This window comes from Primulina tabacum, chromosome 11 (genome assembly GCF_025594145.1).
Source record: "Primulina tabacum isolate GXHZ01 chromosome 11, ASM2559414v2, whole genome shotgun sequence".
In the NCBI taxonomy this organism is placed as follows: domain Eukaryota; kingdom Viridiplantae; phylum Streptophyta; class Magnoliopsida; order Lamiales; family Gesneriaceae; genus Primulina; species Primulina tabacum.
In genome coordinates, this window is record NC_134560.1 from 2,005,886 (window position 1) to 2,027,835 (window position 21,950).

The 21,950-nt window shown below is 35.1% G+C and overlaps 2 protein-coding genes across 4 annotated transcripts; one reads left to right on the top strand and one right to left on the bottom strand.

Moving 5' to 3' along the window:
- Positions 1-294: 294 nt before the first annotated feature.
- Positions 295-7,400, bottom strand: LOC142518075 (peptidyl-prolyl cis-trans isomerase CYP59). Of its 3 annotated transcripts, none has more exons than XM_075620699.1 (15): positions 7,309-7,400; positions 6,773-6,898; positions 6,203-6,307; positions 5,786-5,903; positions 5,620-5,670; positions 4,937-5,028; positions 4,732-4,831; positions 3,787-3,909; positions 3,582-3,659; positions 3,422-3,468; positions 3,282-3,337; positions 2,660-2,700; positions 1,606-1,708; positions 1,239-1,371; positions 295-1,152 (listed from the first exon to the last, which is right to left on the bottom strand). In XM_075620699.1, the coding sequence occupies exons 2-15, from the start codon at positions 6,868-6,870 to the stop codon at positions 459-461; spliced, it is 1,839 nt and encodes a 612-aa protein (XP_075476814.1). In that variant the 5' UTR covers positions 6,871-6,898; positions 7,309-7,400; the 3' UTR covers positions 295-458. The 3 variants fall into 3 exon arrangements, with proteins under 3 accessions (XP_075476814.1, XP_075476812.1, XP_075476813.1); XM_075620697.1 differs by having other exon boundaries at positions 7,222-7,358; XM_075620698.1 differs by having other exon boundaries at positions 7,240-7,355.
- Positions 7,401-15,602: 8,202 nt separating this feature from the next.
- LOC142517726 (protein PAT1 homolog) lies at positions 15,603-21,225 on the top strand. Its single transcript, XM_075620120.1, has 5 exons — positions 15,603-15,951; positions 16,601-16,746; positions 17,405-17,461; positions 17,940-17,997; positions 18,677-21,225. Exons 1-5 carry the CDS (start codon positions 15,870-15,872, stop codon positions 20,743-20,745), a joined length of 2,412 nt encoding a protein of 803 aa, XP_075476235.1. The 5' UTR covers positions 15,603-15,869; the 3' UTR covers positions 20,746-21,225.
- The last annotated feature ends 725 nt before the right edge of the window (positions 21,226-21,950 follow it).

The window sequence follows — 21,950 nt, forward strand, 5'->3', positions numbered from 1 at the left end:
CAATTCTTGAAAGGCCTGATCCCGATTGGATTTGGACCTCAAACTATTGTAGGATAGGGTCCGATTCATTTGCTTTGAATTACTTTACTTTAAATTTTTTATCAGAGCTTATGTAGAAACAACGGCTTCAACCCAGGATACATGTTCTGCTGAAAATTATATGATATAATTCTAGAAAATGTATTAGAGACAAATGAATCGAGCGTGTGTGAAATTATAAGAATATCTAAAAAAACATTTGCCACCACCAAAGCTTCATTGCAAATTGATTTATAGCATAATAAACCAAAGTAATAATGATTCAAAGAGTGCTTAGCTTCCAAGCAAGATGTTCGATTAAAAACTAAAACATGTGTTGCGGATTACACAATGAATTCGCATGGCACAAAGTACAACCACCAATACCGTCAAAGATTAAAAAAAAAATCACACGACGGTTGATAAAATTACATTATGCATCAGTTCCGTCTATCACGGCCACGGTCACTGTCGCGGTCGCGATAGCGAACATCGTCTTTAGAACTTCTACTAACTGAATATCGATCTTCACCTCTTCTTTTATGACCATCACTTTCGCCACGAATATCATGTCTATCCCTACCACTCCCTCGAATTTCTTCACCAGCACTTTTCTTTTTTGCTTCGTATCCATTTTTCCCGTCTGCATGGTCAATATCATCTTCACGCCTATTTTCGTACTTTCTGTCATCCCGTTTGTATCCATAGACAGCATCATTCCCACGCTTTTTTACATATTCTCTGTCTTCCATTTTATATTTATGTCTATCATCGTCGTCGTCGTCGTCATCATGTCTTCTTTTATGTTTTTCGTCTGTCTTGTTCCTGTGGTAAGAGCTATCAATTTTTCTTCCATCATTTCGATCATTTTGTTCTGGGCCATCTCTCTGTCTTCTCCTATGCGGACTTCTTTCGCGTCTAATGTATCCCGAATTTTCTCTGTGTTCCTCACTTCTATCACCCCGCCTCTGCAAGCTATGTGGGTCTCTCCTCCTGTCATCCTGATCTTTGGGGTGATAAATATCACCTCGTTTATTATCTTGTTTCCCACCATGTTTTTCTGGTTCACGGGCTCTTCTTTTCTTGCCATGTATAGGACTTCCATCGGAATCTCCCTCAAACACCATTTCATATCTTAAACAGATAAATGACATATTAATGACGAGGGCCAAGATATTTGCTTTAGAAAAGAGAAACCCAGTAGTACATGCCCATATTACCTCTTGTTGCCCTCTCCTCCATGTTGAGAGTCTGTATCTTTCATTCGATACTTGGAATGTTCTTGTTTGGATATGGAATCCCCTGTGCAGTCCTTAGCAATATGATCAAGAGAACCACACTTGTAGCAACCTCCTGCGATAAATATGAGATAAAAATAAAATTTCAATATTAATTAGTCAAAAAAGAAAAAAAAACAGTTGCGCTTAGATAAAGCCTCAGATTGCTAAAGCTTCTTTTACATCACATCATTCTGATACTGTCAAACATCACATATATATGCCAGGATGATTTATGCTCACACAAATTGAAATAACAGGCTTGGAAAAGGTAACTAAGTAACAAATACATTTCCTAGAAAATGCTTACCTCCACCCATCAGACCTTTGTGCCTAGACTGGGCCCATAGCTTTGCAACACTTTGACTAAAATCAACATGAATCCTTCTATCGTCAATCAAAGCATTGTCCATCTGCAATTTAAGAGGAGACAACCTTGATAAATCCTAGATTGCGAAGTATTTAGGGGAATTTTAAGCAAAAATTAGACGTAATAATTCATCTGTTAGCAAGTGATCTAAATACTCCTTAAATTATCAGATATCAGGTCGTATCACGTCGAATACTTTTCATACATGAACGATCGACAGATGCTTTATGGATATATGCTATGTTGCACGGTTATGGATCCAAGTATATAGACACAACACAATACGTATACAGGACATGAAATTTTTTAAGATTATGATATGACAAGGGAGGATCCGAGGGTTTTATTTATGTATACACACAATATATATATATATATATATATATATATATATACAGTTTTGATATGTTGCACACCTATGTGAGCACCGATGAGGTGTCACTTACCCATTGGATGCGCAATTTTTCTATATTTCATCACATCCAATAGGTGATTGACACCTCATCGGTGCTCACATAGGTGTGCACGATAGGCGTGCAACATATCAAAACTGTATATATATATATATATATATCAAACATATTTATAAATATATATATATACACTTTATAAAATAGCCATATCATCATATTATTTCATAATTTTTAAAAATTCTCATATTTAGTATAAATTTTATGTTTTATCAATGTCCTCGAATCCGCACTCATGTACATGATTCAAAACAATAGAATCAATTGCACAAACCGACCAATCTATTAAGTATCGCACTGCATTTTATGACACTGTAAACTTAGTATCTGATACATAAAAGGCACTTCGATGTAGGATATCAAACATAATTTTCAGTATATGTGTTATATCTGCTAATCAACCTATCTTACAATTAGGGGAAAAAAGAGAGGAAATGAAAGAAAAAATTAAAGTGATTCTATATGAAAACAAAAATTAACCATTACAGACTTACAGCAAAATATAACCGGGCAGATCAATATACCTTAAAATATGCTTGCTCACAAGCATCCTTATCCTCAAATTCTGCCACCAAAAAATATAAGAAAGAAGTAGTGATTTATATGATAAATCATCATTGGTACAAACAAAAGATAGCCAGCCAATAGTTAATGAAAGTCATGATTCGTCCTTAAAGTAGTAGAAGTAAGGGATATAAAAGTCGTCGCCTCACAGATTATCAAGGACTTTAAAAAAAAGAGAGATGAAAAAATACAACTCCGTGTGTCTGAAATATTTGGGTTCAATAGCTGTTTCTTCTCATATACTTCTGAAATCAAATCCAATCCCTCTATCATCGTATCATTTCTAGTATCTGTAATTCATCCATATTCTAATTTTCGATCAAATTCAACATTTTAAAATTAAAATTTAATAATGCTCAAGATTAGAAGTTTCCATTTTAAAGAGGGATTTACAGTACATTTAAAAATAATTTTGAAATGGTGCCTGAAACTGAAGTTCAGAAGTTGATACGAGTATATGACACTCGATGAAATATTTTTAACAGTTGCCAAAAATAATTAAAAAAAGAATAAAATGATTGGTCGAAAAAAGAGGCAAAAATTGTGCATTTAAATCATCATTATGGGAAGAGCATACTCTACCTATAAATGCATAGCACAAACTATCCCCAGTTTTATGATCCCGGATAATTTCAGCACTGCAAACAATTAAAGCAATGAAAACATATGGAAAAAACAAAACAGTAAAAGGTTAAAAAAAGGAAATGAACTGAGTAACTCACGATGTTACAACTCCAAAACGTGAAAAAATAGTGTTCAAGTCCTCATCCTAGAGGTAATCATGAAAATTACAAAGTGTAAACAACACATATGAAGAGGAAATTTATGTCACCCAAAATAATCTCTGTCAGCGTAACAGAAAAGGATTTAGCAGTCACTTACTTCGGTTACAGGATTTAGCTTGCATACAAACAGCACATTATCAGGTGGCTTAATCTCAGCCTCGGGAATGTCCCCAATCTACGAGACATATTAGCCACATTACTCTGTGAGTTAATTTTACTTGTGCAGACCTAATACTGTATCCAAATATGTTTCGCTTTTAGTGGAATATTAACAATATCTATAATGGATAAAAAGAACTCACAGTTTCAAGTACGACTGCACTGGAATGAGCAGTCTTTGCACGTATCATCTCCTCAAGCTGCTCTGCATCAAGTTGCTCGTCAATAGGAATCCAATCATCTTCCAATCGTACATCATCATCAACCTAATGTAAAATGCAATTAGAAAACAGTTCAACGTGCTATCAAATCGATACTAAAATTAAAAAATTGATCCATTGCATCCATAAAATGACTGACGACAGAAAATATAGAAGAAGAAAAAAATCATGACCTGAAATTTGAACATAATCTAAACTTGAATTCATGTAGTTAAGTAGCGCAAAATTGTCATTTGGAAAAATGAAAAAGGTACTATAAATGCGAAGTAAAAGTCAAAATACATACTCCTATTTTTTATTTTGATGAAAAACTCGTAAAATTTTATAACCTCATGATGAATAACTTATGAGATTTGCTCGCTCACAAACCAGCTGTTATTTGTCAGAACTATCCTTGAATATAACTTATTTTTCCAGTTACATGAGGGAAAAATAGTATCCTAGGGTTCTTATACTACTATATGATTTTAGAAAAAGTATTAGTTAGTTGAAATCATACTTTTGCACACGCATGGAACTGTCAAATCAAAATCAAGGTAAGATGAAAAGTATCCCACGATTTAAAAATAAGTGAATAAATAAGCACATACTGGCATGCATCTGAAATCCGAAGAAGAAAAACAAGACCGACCGGGCCTATATTGAACAGCAACTAATTGTTTCCTCGATGTTGAAAAATGATTTCAAGGTACCTATAAAATCTTTTGATCAACAAACTGAAATTCATCATTGTTCTGTATAATTCTTTGACGACTCACGGAACATTCCATAAACAAAAATCTACCATAGGTGTTGAAAACATATATGATGATCAACAAACAGCACTCAAGAAGTTTACATGCATAAAATTATATAACATTTGATTACTTCAACTTTTGGCTTTCCTTCTGGTGAAGCATCTGGAATCAACTCAGCTAGTTGGGAAGGATCGTCAAAAGGATCATCCAATATGTATGTGTGTTTGATTCTGCAGCAATGTCAACACAGTGGTAAAGAGATATTTGAGTAACAAACAAAAAACTATAGCATAAGAAAAGAGAAATCAACAGCAATCAAAGAGAAAAATTTCAACCTGATATTTTTATAGGGTTTGTTCTTCTCATCTAAATAGGCTTCATTTATTCTCGTAAGCGTGTCGAGGCCTTCAGCAACCTCCCCAAACACCTTTCATTGACAACAAATTAAACCAGGGATTCTCAATTGAAGCTGTTGTTCATTGTGAGGGGTAGTCATTAAAGCATTTTAACTGCCCATGTGTCTAGTCCTTGACGAGAAAATATATGGTTAATGCTTGACGTTTCATCAGAATCAATATAGATAAAACCTTTTCATCTTCATTTTTTTCCTTTTTCTGAGAGAGTGCGCATACTTTTGAGGAAAACATATCATTGTTTCACTTAAAATGATTTTAAAATCTTAGCAAGCAACAAAAGAGACAGGTCTTTTAGTTCCTTGTCAATTGTGTTATACCAGAATAATAATTCCATTTTTTGTTTTCTTAGCATGATAAAAAAAATTACGGAGAAACTGTATGAAAATGAATACAGATTCATAACTTACAAACTTTTTTCACCATTTGCATGCTTGATTTCTGTTCCTTGTTCTTTTTTTCCTTTACATTATTTTTTATCGTATTTTTATTTCTTTTTTTGGGGGGAGGGGAATGCATCAGTCGGCATTAATGCAAACAGAAATACATCTGAAAAATAGTATAGATTAATGAAATTTTATAAAACATGATCGTGAAAAACTCACGGTATGCTTGCCGTCCAAGTAATCAAGATCATCACGGAGCGTGATATAGAACTGGAAATTACAGAACAGATAGAATGAGTTAAGACAAGCATAATAGAATAGCGAGGAGCTGGTAGTGCAGCAAGCCTGAAATTGTTAGCCAGAAAATATGACAAGGAAATCATACCTGAGAAGCATTCATATTCTCCCCAGCACTAGCCATGGCTATAGTACCAATCTTAGAGTGTTTGACATCCAAGTGAATTTCATCACCAAAAAAGCGAGCTTGATCACCATATAAGAATCTGAAATCACAGGAAGAGGAGATCAAGAATTTCATCACCAAAAAAGCGAGCTTGATCACCATATAAGAATCTGAAATCACAGGAAGAGGAGATCAAGAATAACAAGTCAAATTGAACAATCGACAACTGCAAAAATGAAAAGCTAGATGCTAACAAGCTTAAGACCGACCAGTCTACAAAATTCACCAGAATAACCAAGTTAGATTATGACAACAGAAACGTACTTAGCCATCTGTTTGAAGACAGAGTAAACACCGATGCAATGCAAAATATGTGGCTCTGCATGAATTTTATCTTACTTGTACACAGAATCCCCACCAGACCCTGTGCCAGTAGGATCACCTGTCTGTGCAGTAAAATCTTTCTGTACCGTGTGAAAGAGGCAGCCATTATAATACTTGATTCTGCATTAGATAGGAAGAAACAGCGTCAAATTTAATCAAAACCATTGGAATTAAATAATTTCTTTACATTGCAAGGAATCTAAACGATTTTCCATAGAGAGAAAATTTTCAATGACATTCCAGAGGGGTATTTCCCAGGAACCGACTTTTTGATATTTTTTCATCAAACAGATACATATACGGAAGGCGAGCCAATTACATTCTTTTGGATAGTTAAAAAAAACCATATGTCGTAACCTACATACAGAATTTCAGCTTAGTTCCTACGTCAAGTTTCAGAATCAACCACCGTCACACAAAACTGTTAACAATTCAATAGAATTTCAACAAAAGTGAACGTCGTGAATGTTTATTCCTAGTACGGTAAAGTGAAACAGTTAACAGTAAGCTAAAAATGCCCAAACTTCATGATTGAAACACAAGCAGAACTTAAACTGAAGAAGAAATTCAATAGAAAGCACTTACTTGCATAGCTTGATAAAGTTTTTACAAGTTAAGGGACATCGATCCACGAACAAGTCTACAACGATCTCTCCCACGCTAGTGACGAGCATGACCGACATTGTTTCTAAACCTATCTTGATTGAAACTCTGGAAAAAAAACAGCTTTTAAGATAATTTCAACCGTTCCTTGAGCTATTGATACTCAAAAATTGCTTAAAACCCTCCAGGCTAAAGCAATGGAGACAAGAGGAAGGCCGGAGATGACTTAATTAAGCCCGAAAAAAGATTAAGGCCAGAGCCGGAAGCTCTAAATAAGATTGTGGACTGGATAAAATTAAAAATTGATTTTAAATCCATTAATCTAACGCACAGATCCTTATATACATAATATTTCATAAATTAAAAAAGAAGAAGAAGGCTGCTGCATATATTCATCCAAATCCAAACACAAAATTTACAGGTTCATTTACCGCGCATAGCAGACTCACTTGAGTTCCAACTTTGAAAGGAGATTTACCAGCGTTGTAAGAGAAGAGATTCAAGAACCGCACACTTACCCGAAAAATACCTTAAATTTCCGAGCTAAAATGTTGATTCTTTCGGTCAATTTTGTTGATTGAAAAAAGGAGCCCACGGACAGAGAACCCGCAGAAATAGTTTTTCCAGCCATATTATGGGCCTAATGAATATAGCCCGAATATTTATTGGGCTAAATCTAATTTTTCAAGAGTTCAAATTCGACCTATCGTGTCTCTGTCTGACTGTCAAGCCCAACAGATGCTATTGAATTATCTCCAGTCTCAACAGCCCTTAACTGGTCTGGGCTTTGAGAGGGCCAGCCCGTCGAAACCACCACACCCTGCGTTCCATGAAATACGTTATAAAATCGTCTTATTATTGAAAATGATATTAATCAACACTGACTCGTAAACCAAACTTAATTTTTAGATTCGGTATAAGTTGAGCTGACATCAATTTCCCCTTTATTTTGAATAGTGGTGCAATTATAGATGAAGATTTGGAAAGGTAATTTTCAGCTGGAAAAACCCGAAACATGAAAAATTTGGGGACGCGTTTTCAAGTGTGGGTTCGAGGATTTTTTTCAAATCTCTATAAAAAAATTGAGTGCGGGATAGGAGATGTTATCCCACCCTCGAACATGTCCCCAAATGATCATAATGATAATGTATATACAAAAAACAAAAACTTTTGGATTTCATTCATTCTACCCCACACATTATACTAGCCTTATTAATAGGTGAGGTATACTAGTACAATTTCTAGTTTTATTCATTCTAGTCCAATATAATATTTAGCATGCTCAGCTTCACTTTAAGTTTTTTTTTCACGTATTTCAATTATATCTGCTTCGCCCTTTGACAGCAACAACGTTATAGAGGTTTTTTAGTGTTCACAGCATCAATTTATAAAATTCGAAGGAGCAAGTGCCATCGTCTTTCTCCTTCAATCTTCAAAACTCGAAATACCTAGTTCATAGGTAATACACAATTATTTAATTTTTTTTCATTCCCGTATATTTGTTTTGAATGATATGATGTGGCACGGGGGAGGATTTAACCTCGATAAATTGAGGATGAGGATGAGAACGATGATTCTTCGATTGTATAAAACTAGGGATATGGCAAGTTAAAATTCGAGAGTAGAAATGAGTTAAATCATATTGTCATCTTTAACGAGGATTCGATACTAATTGCATTAATTCAGTACAAAATTATGAATTTTTTTAAGAGTGCAACACGAAGACTTATGTAAGATCATGTAATTAATTACTCTAGCCCAAACCTGTCGTCTTTCCTTCCCAGTCAGAATCCAGCCGCCATCGGAAAGTGGACGTCGAATATCAGGAAAAGAAGGCCTTTACCTCAATAAATCGATTATGGCCTGAAATCCAAGGAAATGAGGCAGAAATATTGGTTCGTTGCATGATGTGTAGATTTCTTGCACGTTATTTCTTAAATAGTTTTGCAGATCCAGGCAAAGGATACGAAAGTGGAGCTTATTATTAAAGTTGGATTGTGTTGCTTGGTTAGTTTGTAGTCTCCCAACTAGTGTATATTATATTGGAGTCTTGTTTAGTTTATGCCGTATTTTATCATCCGCGGCGACACCCCGCATATCTGTATTATTATCCGGAGTTAACATTGTATGTTTGGATTTAGTTTATGTTGTCTTGAGCTTTGCGAACTTTATTTGAACTATTGTTTGTGAATTGTTGGATTGTGTATGATCGACACTTGTATATGGATGTTTTTATGAATACAGTAGCGTCGTCCTTAAGTCATTTTTTTACATCTATTTTGAATTTTTTGTATGTCCTATTTATTGAGAGGTCATGCCGAAACTTTTATAGACCTCGAGATCCATTTTAAAGTATTTTTAAATTATTTATTAATGTAGTTTTTGTTGGAGATTCAATAATATTAAATCTATAAATCATGTTATTAAATCCATATATCACAACACGCCAGGAATTCATGTCGAATTATCAGAAAATATGAATAATAGTGAACACGTACCAGAATCCATTGATTGATCTAGTGTCAGAGTTATGGATCTTCCAAGGCAACAGAGAATCGACCACCTTATTCTCGCATTTGATGGGAGAAGGAGAGAGATCTAGAATACGTGCGCCGTATGTATTCTGTGTTATATTCTCTGTGCCTTATGGACCATAACTTTATATAACCTTAGCAGTTTTCAATCCATCATAGAAGACCTAATTGGGCTGGGTTTCTACACATAAGGTGGACCATACCAATTTATTTAATACTTTAGAAACCCATAATTAATTAGATCACTTTATTGGGTCTTTTATTAGATAGCGTGTCCATGTACAATTAATTAAATTATGTGAGCCCACAAAATAATTCCAACAATCTCCCACTTGGGCCACATAAGTTATCCGGATATTGTACATGCAAAAACTGAATTGAGCTCTTGCTATCTAAATCAAAATATTCCTTAACAATCTGGTCTATCAATTACACCAATATTGAACCAAAGCAGTCGTCGCTACAATTAAAATCACTAAACCCATCAATGATCACAATATTAGCATGATCAATAACATAGATCGAGTATGGATGTGTAGCATGAAAATACATAAATGTGATCCCAGAATAAAACATGTATTTCCAACTGGTCCTCCTAATGACTCAAAGAGTCTAATAACAGACTTTCAACCAAATGCTAAACCGCAATGAAAGTCATCACTTTATTTCAGAGTAATTCAAATAAACCTTAGTCTGTACAGAAACTCAAATCATGTCAAATGAGTCAATGCTTAAATCGAATACAAACTCCCACTGTACAGGCATATCAACTATACGGACAATACCAATGTGTGTCACATGCCCAAAAATCTTGGGTGGCCAACCCATGACAAACGCATCTGCAATTATAGAGTTTGCAATAACATGCTCAATTGACACATAATCACTCTGAATTATTTCATTTCAACTGGAAACTTCATATCAATATATTTTGACTTTGACAAGTTTCAGTTGTTCTTTAAGTATAATATAGCGGCTTTATTATCATAATTGATCCTCAATGATTTCTTAGACCAATGATCATTACCGATGATAAAATTCCGCAACTTTATTCGGATTCCACATATCCAACTATTTCCAAATGTCAGATTTTCGATGTGTGAGCATAAAATCTTTAGTTCACTTTATGTACCGCATAACCCGATTAATAATCCAATGTCGGTTTCTTAAATATCTGCCCAACATTCTAATGATGTTCACAATATCTAAACAATGTTCTCTATAAATCCGAATGAGATTACCAAATGATAAAATTTATACCACCACATATGTACACATAAACATCAATATATATTTCTCAATATTGACTTTCCAATTTACTCACTCCCACTAAAGTCAACATACGAAATTAATTTGCATTTAATTTCAAAATTTCATGTATGCATAATGTCAATGTCATTTAAAATATTGATGTTCAATTTATCAAGCTTATCAATCAAAGAACTCATACCAATTATATTTGAATTTCGAAAAAAGAAAATACCACATAGATAAAAGAAAAACTCGATTTGTCTAAACATGAAACTAAAATCAAATTTCGTTTTTCAAATTCAAATATCAGAAAATAAAAAAACTCAGTTCTTAAATAAAGCTTAAAAAAACACCAACATTTTTATTTTCATTTTTCATAAGATGTGTCTTTCACCATCAGTTGGCAACCGGCTCCTTAGGCAACCCTTTCTTTGCACGCCAATTGACGTATTTGGGAAAATCCTTCTTCACATGCCCATCAGTCCTTTTGCAAAAGAAACAAGTGCTCACTTTATCTTGTTTTTGTTGTTCCATATGCTGTGAAGTCTCAGAGTTTCCTTCCTTATTGCTCCATTTCCTTTTCTTATTGATGCAATTACCTTGATAGTTAGATGTCAAGTGAGCACTTTCAATCATATCTTGTTTCAATCTCTCCTCCTCCTGAACGCACTACGCAATAAGCCCATTCAAAGTCCACTTTTCCTTCTGGGTATTATAACTTATTTTGAATTGATTAAATTGCACAGGCAGAGAGATCAAGACTAAATGCACGACTATGTCTTCCGACAATTCCAACTTGAATGCTTTTAGTAGAGTCATAAGATTTGACATTTACATTACGTACTCCCTTATGTTCCCTTTTTCTTTGTACCGCATTGAGACAAGTTATTCAGAATAGTACTTGTCTCGACCTTTTCGTTTGCAGCGAAACGATCTGCTATTTGAGTAAGGAACTTTTTAGCATCATTTTCTTCAGGAATTGCACCCCTTATCTGGAATGGAATGTTTCATAATCATCAGACTCTTGCGATTTGATCGCTCCCACTTTTCCAAAGAACCCTTTTGATCAGCAGTTCCTGAACTGGTCAAAAGTGCGGGGCGATCTTCCCTTAGCGCATAGTCCAAATCCATGCAGCCGAGCACTATCATAACATGTTCTTTCCATTTTTTGAAGTTTGAGCCATTAAGTACTGGAATGTTGTTCAGATTGGCAGATATAGAAGATGCTATAACAAAATAGAACAAAAAACTCACAATAAAATATAGTCCATGCATATATTTCAATTAAATAAATCACAAAATATAAGCATGCTGGTGGTGGGCCCATAAAAAAAATACCTAGCACAACATTGATATTTAGTCTTTGAACAAAAATAACAATTTGTAAGTGGTACACTCAAACATCATGGTTATTAAATATTGATAATAAATCCGGCCAACAATATGTCTTTCTTTGGACCGAAAATTGCATGTATGGATAAATCCAAAATTATCACATATTTAGTACCACATATTGTGCTAAAATTTGGCCAGAAAATGACCTTCCTTTGGGCCGATCATTTTCCGCATAAATTTAACACAATTTAATATCATATAATGTGTCTACAATCTGGCAAGAAAATAATATTCCTCTGGGCCGATTAATTTCTGCATAGTTTTGACACGCTTTAAGACCACATAATTATGTGCTTATAATCTGGCAAAAAAATAACCTTCCTTTGAGCCGATTATTTTCTTCATAGATATAAACACAATTTTTTTTTAAGTCTGCAATCTGGCCAAAAAATAGTCTTTCTTTGGGCCGGCTATTTTTCGCATAGATATAAATGCACTTGAAAAAGATATATTGAATCTAAAATATGGCCAGAAAATAATCTTCTTTTGGAACGATTAATTTCCGCATAGATCTAGATGCACTTTAAAATCATCTATTGTGTTTGAAATTCGGCCAAAAAATAGTCTTCCTTTGGGCCGATTATTTTTCGCATAAATTAAAACACAATTTATTTTGAACTTGAACAATATCTACATCTCTCAAAAAATCACTTTATTAACATGAAATTTAAATTTAACCAAATTTGAGATACAAGATATTAATTTAACTTTGATTGGGCCAGATAAATCGTGAAGATCAAATTTGCAAGAAATAAAATATTTGCACCTCATAATTATTCATCCACAAATATTTTATCGAAATAAACAAAGACGATAAAATAATGAATAATTCCATTTTAATTTTATTTCATGCAATTAAATTTTGAAATGGTCGAATTTAATTTTCACAAATTAGAATTGCGAAAATCAAAATTTAATAAAAGGTTAAAATTCTGGATTTCAAAATTTGGACAACCAAACAAGGCCTTAAATTCAACCCCAAATTCCCAACTCCAAACCCTAACCCTAAATACGTAAACCGCCGCCGCCACCTTCTCCGGCAATACCACTCGGCGGCGACCGTTACCAGAAGTACCCTTACCACGGCCGACCACTATCCTACCATCTACGACCAACAATCAGACACAAATCGATCGAAAACAGCAAAAAACGGACTGAATTCGCGCGGATAAAAGTTTCGAGAATCATGTGAAAAATTCGATCCTTACATAAGCTTTTACGACTGATTAATTGAGGGTTATGGAGCGCCTGAGTGTTGCAAACAAAACGCCTAAGATTTATTCGTCGGAAAGTGGTCGGAGAACGTCCGATTTTCCCTTAATCCGGCGGCCTATCCCGAATCCGAAAATTTCGATTTTTCGATTTTCGATTTTTTTTTAATTCGAAAATAAATCTGAGTTTTGGATGAAAAATCCAAAAATTCTAGATCTAAAGAGTATGAATTTATTCAGATCCAAATTCAGAAAAATTTTAAGAAAAATCAGATCTGAATCCAAAAAATTTATAGACAAGAAAATTGTCTCAGATCTGAGAATAAAACATACTTTTTTGTTTTGATACATCGATAAAAAAAATTCTCATAATTCAACATGAACGTGGCTCTAGGGATGGCAACTTTCCCCACGGGTTTGTGGCCCCGCAGGGAAAATCCGAAACGGGGATGTGGATCCTCGATTTTTTCTGGTTTGGGTTCGGGTTCGGGGATTTTTATAAATCCCCTATGTAATTCGGGGCGGGTATGGGATTACTATCCCCATCCCCGAAATCCCCGAACCCGCACCGAAAATAATATCAATAATAAAATAATAGTATTATTAATATTAATAATATAATAATCATATTATTTTTTAAAATATTAATAATCTTATAATTATTAATATTGATATTGATATTAATATTAATATTGTCTCTAATAATAATAGATAATAATAACTTTTGGTTTGAGAAAATCTCCGAATTCGTCATCGTCTTGCCATATTATTATTTTTGAAACGGGGATGGGACGGAGATGGGAAGTTGATCCCCGAAATTTTGGGTTTGGGGATTCCTCGAACCCGAAAAAGCGGGGATCGGGACGGATATGAGGATGGGGATGTAATTCGGGGATGTGGATCGTAATGGCAAACCCGCCCCCGCCCCGGCCCATTGCCATCCCTACGTGGCTCTGATACCACTTGTTGGAGATTCAATAATATTAAATCTATAAATCATGTTATTAAATCCATATATCACAACACGCCATGAATTCATGTCGAATTATCAGAAAATATGAATAATAGTGAACACGTACCAGAATACATTGATTGATCTAACGTCAGAGTTATGGATCTTCCAAAACAACAGAGAATTGACCACCTTATTCTTGGCTTTAATGGGAGAAGAAGAGAGATCTAGAATACGTGCGCCGTATGTATTACGTGTTATATTATCTGTGTCTTGGGGACCATAACTTTATATAACCTTAGCATTTTTCAACTCATCATAGAAGACCTAATTGGGCTGGGTTTCTACACATAAGGTGGACCATACCAATTTATTTAATACTTTGGAAACTCATAATTAATTATATCATTTTATTGGGTCATTTATTAGATAGCTTGTCCATGTACAATTAATTAAATTATGTGAGCTCATAAAATAATTCCTAACAGTTTTAACATGCTAAATATTTTTGATAAATACCAGTATTAAAAGTAATTTAACCTCTCAACTTATCAATATGTCACTAATCTTAATACTGATTTCGGCCAAACATGTTTAATTTCAAAACTATGATGAAATCAGTACATTAATATTGATATGATTGAACCAATTATCATTTAAATTTCACTACTCCCAATAAATTTAATGTCCTCCACGCCATTACATAATCATTATACAAAGTATTTTATTAGGTTTTCCACATGCCATTAAAAAACTTGGCATGTATTTTTCAATAGCATATTAAACACCAGACTTGGTAATCTTTAAACGGAAAAAACATGTTTTATCTTATTCCATAAATAAATCAAACATATATTATAATGTCAAAATGGTATCAAAATATCTACTCAGAGATTCTCATCATCCAATCAAATATCCAAAGAATGCCAAATATAAACATATGTCCAATGCTTTGTTTTTAAGAACTAATCATCAAATTTGAATGAAATTTTTTCCAAATTCTTCTCGAGAAACGGGGCCAAGTCGCAAAGTGCCACTCGAATGTTATATAATGTATGTCTCTTGTGATACGATCTCACGAGTTTTTATATGTAAGATGGATCAACCCTATCGATATTTACAAAAAAGTAATACTCTTAGCATAAAAAGTAATACTTTTTCATGGATGACTCAAGTAAGAGATCCGTCTCACAAATACAACCCGTGAGACCGTCTCACACAAGTTTTTGCCTATTATAGATGGGTAAAAAAACTATAAAAATAATCAAAATCATTGTTTTATAAAACATCTGCATAAATATTATTTCCCATATACACAAATCCAAAAACATTATGGTAACTAATTATGAATAATTGTTATTATTCAATAATTTGCTTCTTTAATTAATTATATAATTTGCTTCTTTAATTAATTATATTTGAAAATTTGAGAGTAATCGATACCTCTAAAAACAAAGGCTCGGAATCCACTTTATATTTATTCATATGTGGCGATTTTCACTGATGATTATTTGGTACAAAGAAAGAAACCCTTAGGTCAAGAAATCTTCACGCCCCTGGGATACTCGTTGGACAGTTTGGCTTCTTTAATCTGGGTTTCGTTCTATAGTTAGTATTTCCTTGTTATCGAGATTAAAGAAATCTCGGATTTTTGGGCGGAACTTATCATTGCTTCTTGCTACTTTTTGAAGTAAATATTTAGTATCTTTTTCGTTGTTAGCGCAGAAATTTTTGAAATGGATGAATACGGAGATGGGGGCAGTATTCAAGAGTCCTCCAATCTTCAGGATCTTGAACCATTTGCTGCAAATCCAACAGGTTTCCCACCGCATGATTATGTCGATTTTTGTTATTTTGGGCCTCGAATCTTACTCCCTATGGATTTGTTTCCTTGTCGGTTCTGAACTTATTGACTTCAGTTTTTATACTTCTTTTTGAACCACTCTTCAACCACTGGAGTTTAAGAAGGTGTTTCGATTGTTTTAGGTTGATCTTATGGGATTTGTAAAAGTGAAATCGATCACCCGGGATTGTCATGCTATCGTTATTTCATCGTTTATGTATCATTTGATTTTTGTCCGTTAATCATGGGTTATGTTTGTTTTTGTGGCAGAGTTTTTACTGCATTTTGACATGGTTTGTAGAAGTCTTTCTGCTGTAATGAATGTTATGTGAATATATGTTATCCGTGTTTTGTTTTGTGTGTAGCTTTTGTGATTGATTTAGGATTTTGTTGTGTGTAGCTTTTGTGATTGATTTAGGAACTAGATCAACAAGTGGTTGCGACCGTTTGAGAAACATATGACCTTGTTTTCTCGCGGACACATCGCGTGCTTATTTTTTATTTATGTCTAATCAGAAGCCTTTTTCTTTGGGGGACCACATAACTTGAATTAAATGTCAAACCCGAGATTCGGAATCATTCTGTCCACATTCATTTTTACTTGATTATATTTTGATGAAACAGGACATGCAGTATTTGATGCTTCACAGTATGCATTCTTTGGTAACAATGCGGTGGAGGAAGTTGAGCTCGGGGGATTGGAAGATGATGAGGATGATCTTGGTGCAGTTGGATTCAATGAAGAGGGGCTTCAGCTTGAGAGAGAAGAGGTTGCTAAATCGATAATTTATGTGGTGCTAAATAATTCCATCTAAAATTTCGATTTTATTTTTTTGGATTGTTAGATATTCTACGCCAGGAGTTGGTCATCACTTTCTTCCGATTTATGTTATGTTATGTTCGTTAGTTCTGTGGTTATTTCAGGTCTCACTTTGTCTCATTATTTGATCTTGGATATTATTAATTTCGGTTGTTAGCCATTCCACATGGTAATTGTCATTTATGAGTTTCTCCTCTTTTCATTTATGTTTTTACTGTTTATATCTTATCTATATAACATAAACAGGAAAGCGATTTTCAATCCGAATCGAGATGCATTTTGCTGTTTAGGTAACTGAAATTTAATGTTTCAGTGTGGTATGTTATCCGAAGCTTTATTATAATGTATAAATGTGATAAAACAATCATTGAAAATTGCATGCTTTAGGAGTCATGTACGCATCGCTCCTGGATCTCACTTGTTGCACGATAGAATTCATCCTTGCTTGCTTCAATTTTTGTTTACACTTGTATGCCTGTACATATTTAAGGGAGAGTTATTCTTTTTCTGCAGTTGGTTTTGCAAGCACTTATTTCATTGATATATATGCATTTTGTTGTTGGTGAATTGTTTAGCAGTTTTAAATTGTCGATTATTTGTTTTTGCAGGGTGATGCGTTTGGATCACTATCTGGCATTGATGATCTTTCAATCACATTTTCTAAGGTGGGGCGCGGCTTATATGTTTTGAATATCTTCTCTTCTAGGAGAGTTTCACTGCCCATTAGTAATTTTTTTACTATTATTTTTATTTATGAATAATTATTCTTGAATTTTTCTTCATTTTATTCTCCGTGCTTCTCCAATTCTTGGGTGGTTTCCTATCTTTTTTTGGGCATCATAAAATATTTGTGTCTATTTTGCATGTAATAATCTAGTAAACGAAGTTACCTTGTTTTCATTGATTATTTGTATTCTTTGCTCTTTACAGAAAGAGGGACTTGACAATGTAGGCTTTAGCCATCATAAGCATAATTTGGTTTACCCTTCCCTTTTAGCATTTTGAAGCCAACAAATTAGTAGAGCACTAGAACCGGTAAAAGCTGCCGATGTTTTTTTTTTTTGGCCAACTTGCTTCCTTGCCCAAATGATTGTACTTTGGTTCTTGTGAAATTTTTATATTCACTTGCTTTTGTGTGCGCAGTTGAACATGACTGTCAGTGGGCCAGCTGGAGTAGTTGGAGACTGGGTACCTAGAGAAAGTATGTCTAATCAAAGTTATTCTTGCTGTTTGATTGTTGTATTTACTTGGCATTAGCAACCACAATGTCCTATGATAGTTGCAAGGGGTTGATTAATTTGTTTTTCTTGAACTCTGGTAAAATGGCATTACTTACTTTGACTCTTATCAGATTCGGGATCATCGTGATAGTCTTAATTGCTAAAAATGGTGTAGTTGAGTTGTGAGTGGCTCATCCCTATTGGCTATAAACATTTAATGATTTAAATTTATGCGAGGTTCTTACTGTTTGAGGTCTAGAGCAGCCCTTATTTTTTGTCTCAGAATTTCACACGACTCAGTCAACACCTCTAAAGTTGTACATCTTCCGCTGTATTTTGTTCAGTTGTCTTTAGTGTGCTTCAGTTATTCTAATTTGTAAGAGTTTATTTTGTTTTGCACTGAACTTCGGTTTTCTTTAACGAAGAACCGTTTCACTTGGAGTCGATCTAGAGATGCGGGTGTGTATTTGTGTGCGTCCAATTCCGGTTTATCTTTCATGATTTATAGTTTCACACTTTTCCCTGTCTAACATGCATAATAAAAGATAGTGACAGGAAAATAAGTTAAACTACAGATATTTTATATTCGTGATTGAAAAACTTCTTTGTTTGTCAGTATGTTGCGATATTTTCTGTTGCGCTAATGCAATTTTGCCGCAGGCTCGTCTGCTGCTGAGTGGGCACAGGAGGAAGATTTCTCTTGGTTTGATCGACAATCTCTTAATACTGAAACTGGCCATGGTACTGAAAACTGGTCCTCACAACCATATTCCTCTGCACGCTTCGTGGAATCCAATTCTCTGCTCAGGACTTCTTCACATCCTGAACCGCAGCAGCATCCACATCAACAACAAAACCAACACAATCACTTTTCTAGTGAGCCAATTCTAATTCCAAAATCAGTATTCACTTCGTATCCACCACCTGGAAGATTACAGCAAGATTCACCGAATGGCCAGTCTATCCACGCTAATATTATGTATCAACCTGGTGGTTTGCAAATACCGATTTCTTCTTCCAATATTTTACCGTTTCCTAATCCGCAGCTTCAATTAAATACCTCGACTCACGGGTCACAATTTGGTGGAAATTTGCCTCAGATGCCTCATGGTCGACTCCAAAACCAATGGATGAATCAGAGTAGTCAATTTCTTGGTGATCGGTCTGGTCTCCCAAATAATATTTTACCCCAACCATTATCGAATCAAAATGGTTTAGTGCCTCCGCAGATAATGTCTCACCAACGTACTTTGCAAACTAGAATGCACCATCCATTTCAGCCTGCCTTTACCCAATTATCTGGGTTGCAACCTCAACTTTTTAATCCTCACTTATCTGTGTCGCCACCAATGATGAACAACTTTGAAATGATTGGATCCCCTGATTTGAGAGATCAAAGGGTCATGCCAATGATGAGAAGTAGACAGGGAATGCGCTATCCTCCTCAGGGTTACGACACAAGTGGCCAGAAGGTTGAGAGTGGGTGGCCAAGGTTCAAGGGCAAGTATATGTCTACAGATGAAATTGAAAATGTTCTTAGGTTGCAGCTTGCTGCTACTCATAGCAATGATCCATATGTTGATGATTATTATCATCAAGCTTGCCTAGCAAGAAAATCTGAGGATGCCAAATTGAGACATCATTTCTGTCCAACTAATTTGAGTGATGGACCTGCCAGAGCTCGTTCTAGCGCTGAACCACATCCTTTTCTCCAGGTTGATGCTCTTGGACGGGTTTCCTTCTCTTCAATACGCAGACCTCGACCGCTTCTTGAAGTTGACTCCTCAAATTCATCTAGTGTTGTTGGGGCTGAATCAAAATTCACTGAGAAGCCCCTGGAACAGGAACCTATGCTTGCTGCCAGGGTGACTATTGAGGATGGCATCTGCCTTTTACTTGATGTTGACGATATTAACAGATTTTTACAGTTTAATCAACTGCGTGATGGTGGGGTCCTGTTGAGGCAGAGGAGACAAGTTTTACTGGAAGGTTTAGCATCATCACTTCAGCTTGTTGATCCGCTAGGGAAAAATGGCCACACCGTAGATTTAGCTCCCAAAGATGACTTTGTGTTCTTAAGGTTAGTCTCTCTTCCTAAGGGTAGGAAGCTCTTGTTGAGGTATCTTCAAGTTCTTTTGCCAGGTGAACTCACTCGAGTAGTCTGCATGGCCATCTTCCGCCATTTAAGGTTCTTGTTTGGTAATGTTCCTACTGATCCTGAGACTTTTGCATCAACTGCAAACCTTGCAATAGCTGTATCATCGTGTGTTCGTGGTATGGAACTTAAATCTCTTGCTGCCTGTCTAGCATCAGTGGTATGTTCGGTGGAACATCCTCCTCTTCGTCCCACTGGGAGTCCTTCTGGAGATGGAGCAACAGTTCTTCTGAAATCTGTCCTTGATAGGGCAACTGAGCTTCTGACTGACCCTCAAGCTGCTGGCAACTGCAGCATACCGAACCGGTCTTTTTGGCAGGCTTCATTTGATGCCTTCTTTAGCCTTCTTACTAACTATTGCTTTAATAAATATGACTCTGTTGTTCAATCTGTCATCCAGGGCTCACCAGACACACCTGATGTCGGGTCTGATGTAGCCAAAGCAATTAGTAGAGAAATGCCTGTTGAACTGTTGCGAGCAAGTCTTCCTCACACTAATGAGCAGCAGAGAAAACTTCTGTTAGAATTTGCCCAGCGATCTATGCCTGTTTTGGGTTCTAGCAGTCAGGTTTGAGGAAGTGAACTTGTAAATGCGTGAGTGATGAGTGGCACTGCTTCATGGTTTTAAGATTGTTGAATATGGTAAGCCTTGCCTCAAGCAGGGAATGGATCAGTGGTTACACCTATATTACATTTGCAATTCAATAATAAGAGTTTCATCTTCTCCTTGGCATATGGTGGAAGAGGTTGTAAATTGGTCTTTTGTATTTTACATGATTTGACTTTCTTTGGACATGGGAGCTTATTTTGATGCTCTGCTGTGCAAGGCCTGAATAGCAGTGGGGAAAATAGTCTTTAGATATGTACAGTTGGACAATGAAACAGTCCAAGATTTCTATCTTAAATATGTTTGAAAGGTGTGGGGAAGGCATTTTTACCTCGACTGTTGAGTTTCGATCAGTTTTGTTTCGCTCAATTCTGTTATCTTTTGTTTGTAATTCGTAATGCAACTTTCTTTGTATAAGAGTTCACAAGTAATGATTTCTGGTGTTAAGCCTCTTTATTAGGTAATTAGTTCCCAAATGTTTTAGCATACAAGTTCATTAATTATTACATGTATTTCAATTGGAAAACCGTGTCTAGGAACCTAGGGTACTATAATACGTATTTCATTTTTTTGTAGGTTTCATAGTACAAGGGTTATATAAAAGAACGCAATTTCAATCTACATCTGGTTTTGATCTTCAAAGTCAGAGGTCTCCATCATGGCCAAACTATCACAAACATAAACCAGATGCTGCATCTCGTTTGCTCAGCATGAAACGGTCCCCTGATGTCTAGAAACCTAGCCACTGTATCAAGGATCTCTTGGTACAGTTGTCTCAAGGCCAGGTCCAAGAGGTTTTGGGTTCAAGTCTCGTTTGTGTGGGTTGTGTTTATGCATTAATTGTTGGTTGTAATTTGTATTATTATTGTTTATTAATGATGATTGTAATAGTTTGTTATTCTAATGAGCACTGCAAAACCCACAGAGGAATCATTCAGGTTACTAACAACATTTAAGGTGGAATTTGAATACAATCCAGCATGGAGTTTTTGAAGTGTTTATTTTCAATAGAATCAAAATCTGATTTTTTGGAACAAATTAATTTCCAAATAACAATCACTCTCCTCCCACAAACAATTTACATTGTCATTTTTTTAATAAATAAAAAATTACCCACACAATAATTTTACAAATTATAACAAATTAGTTTCAAATATTGTTAATTAAAAAAA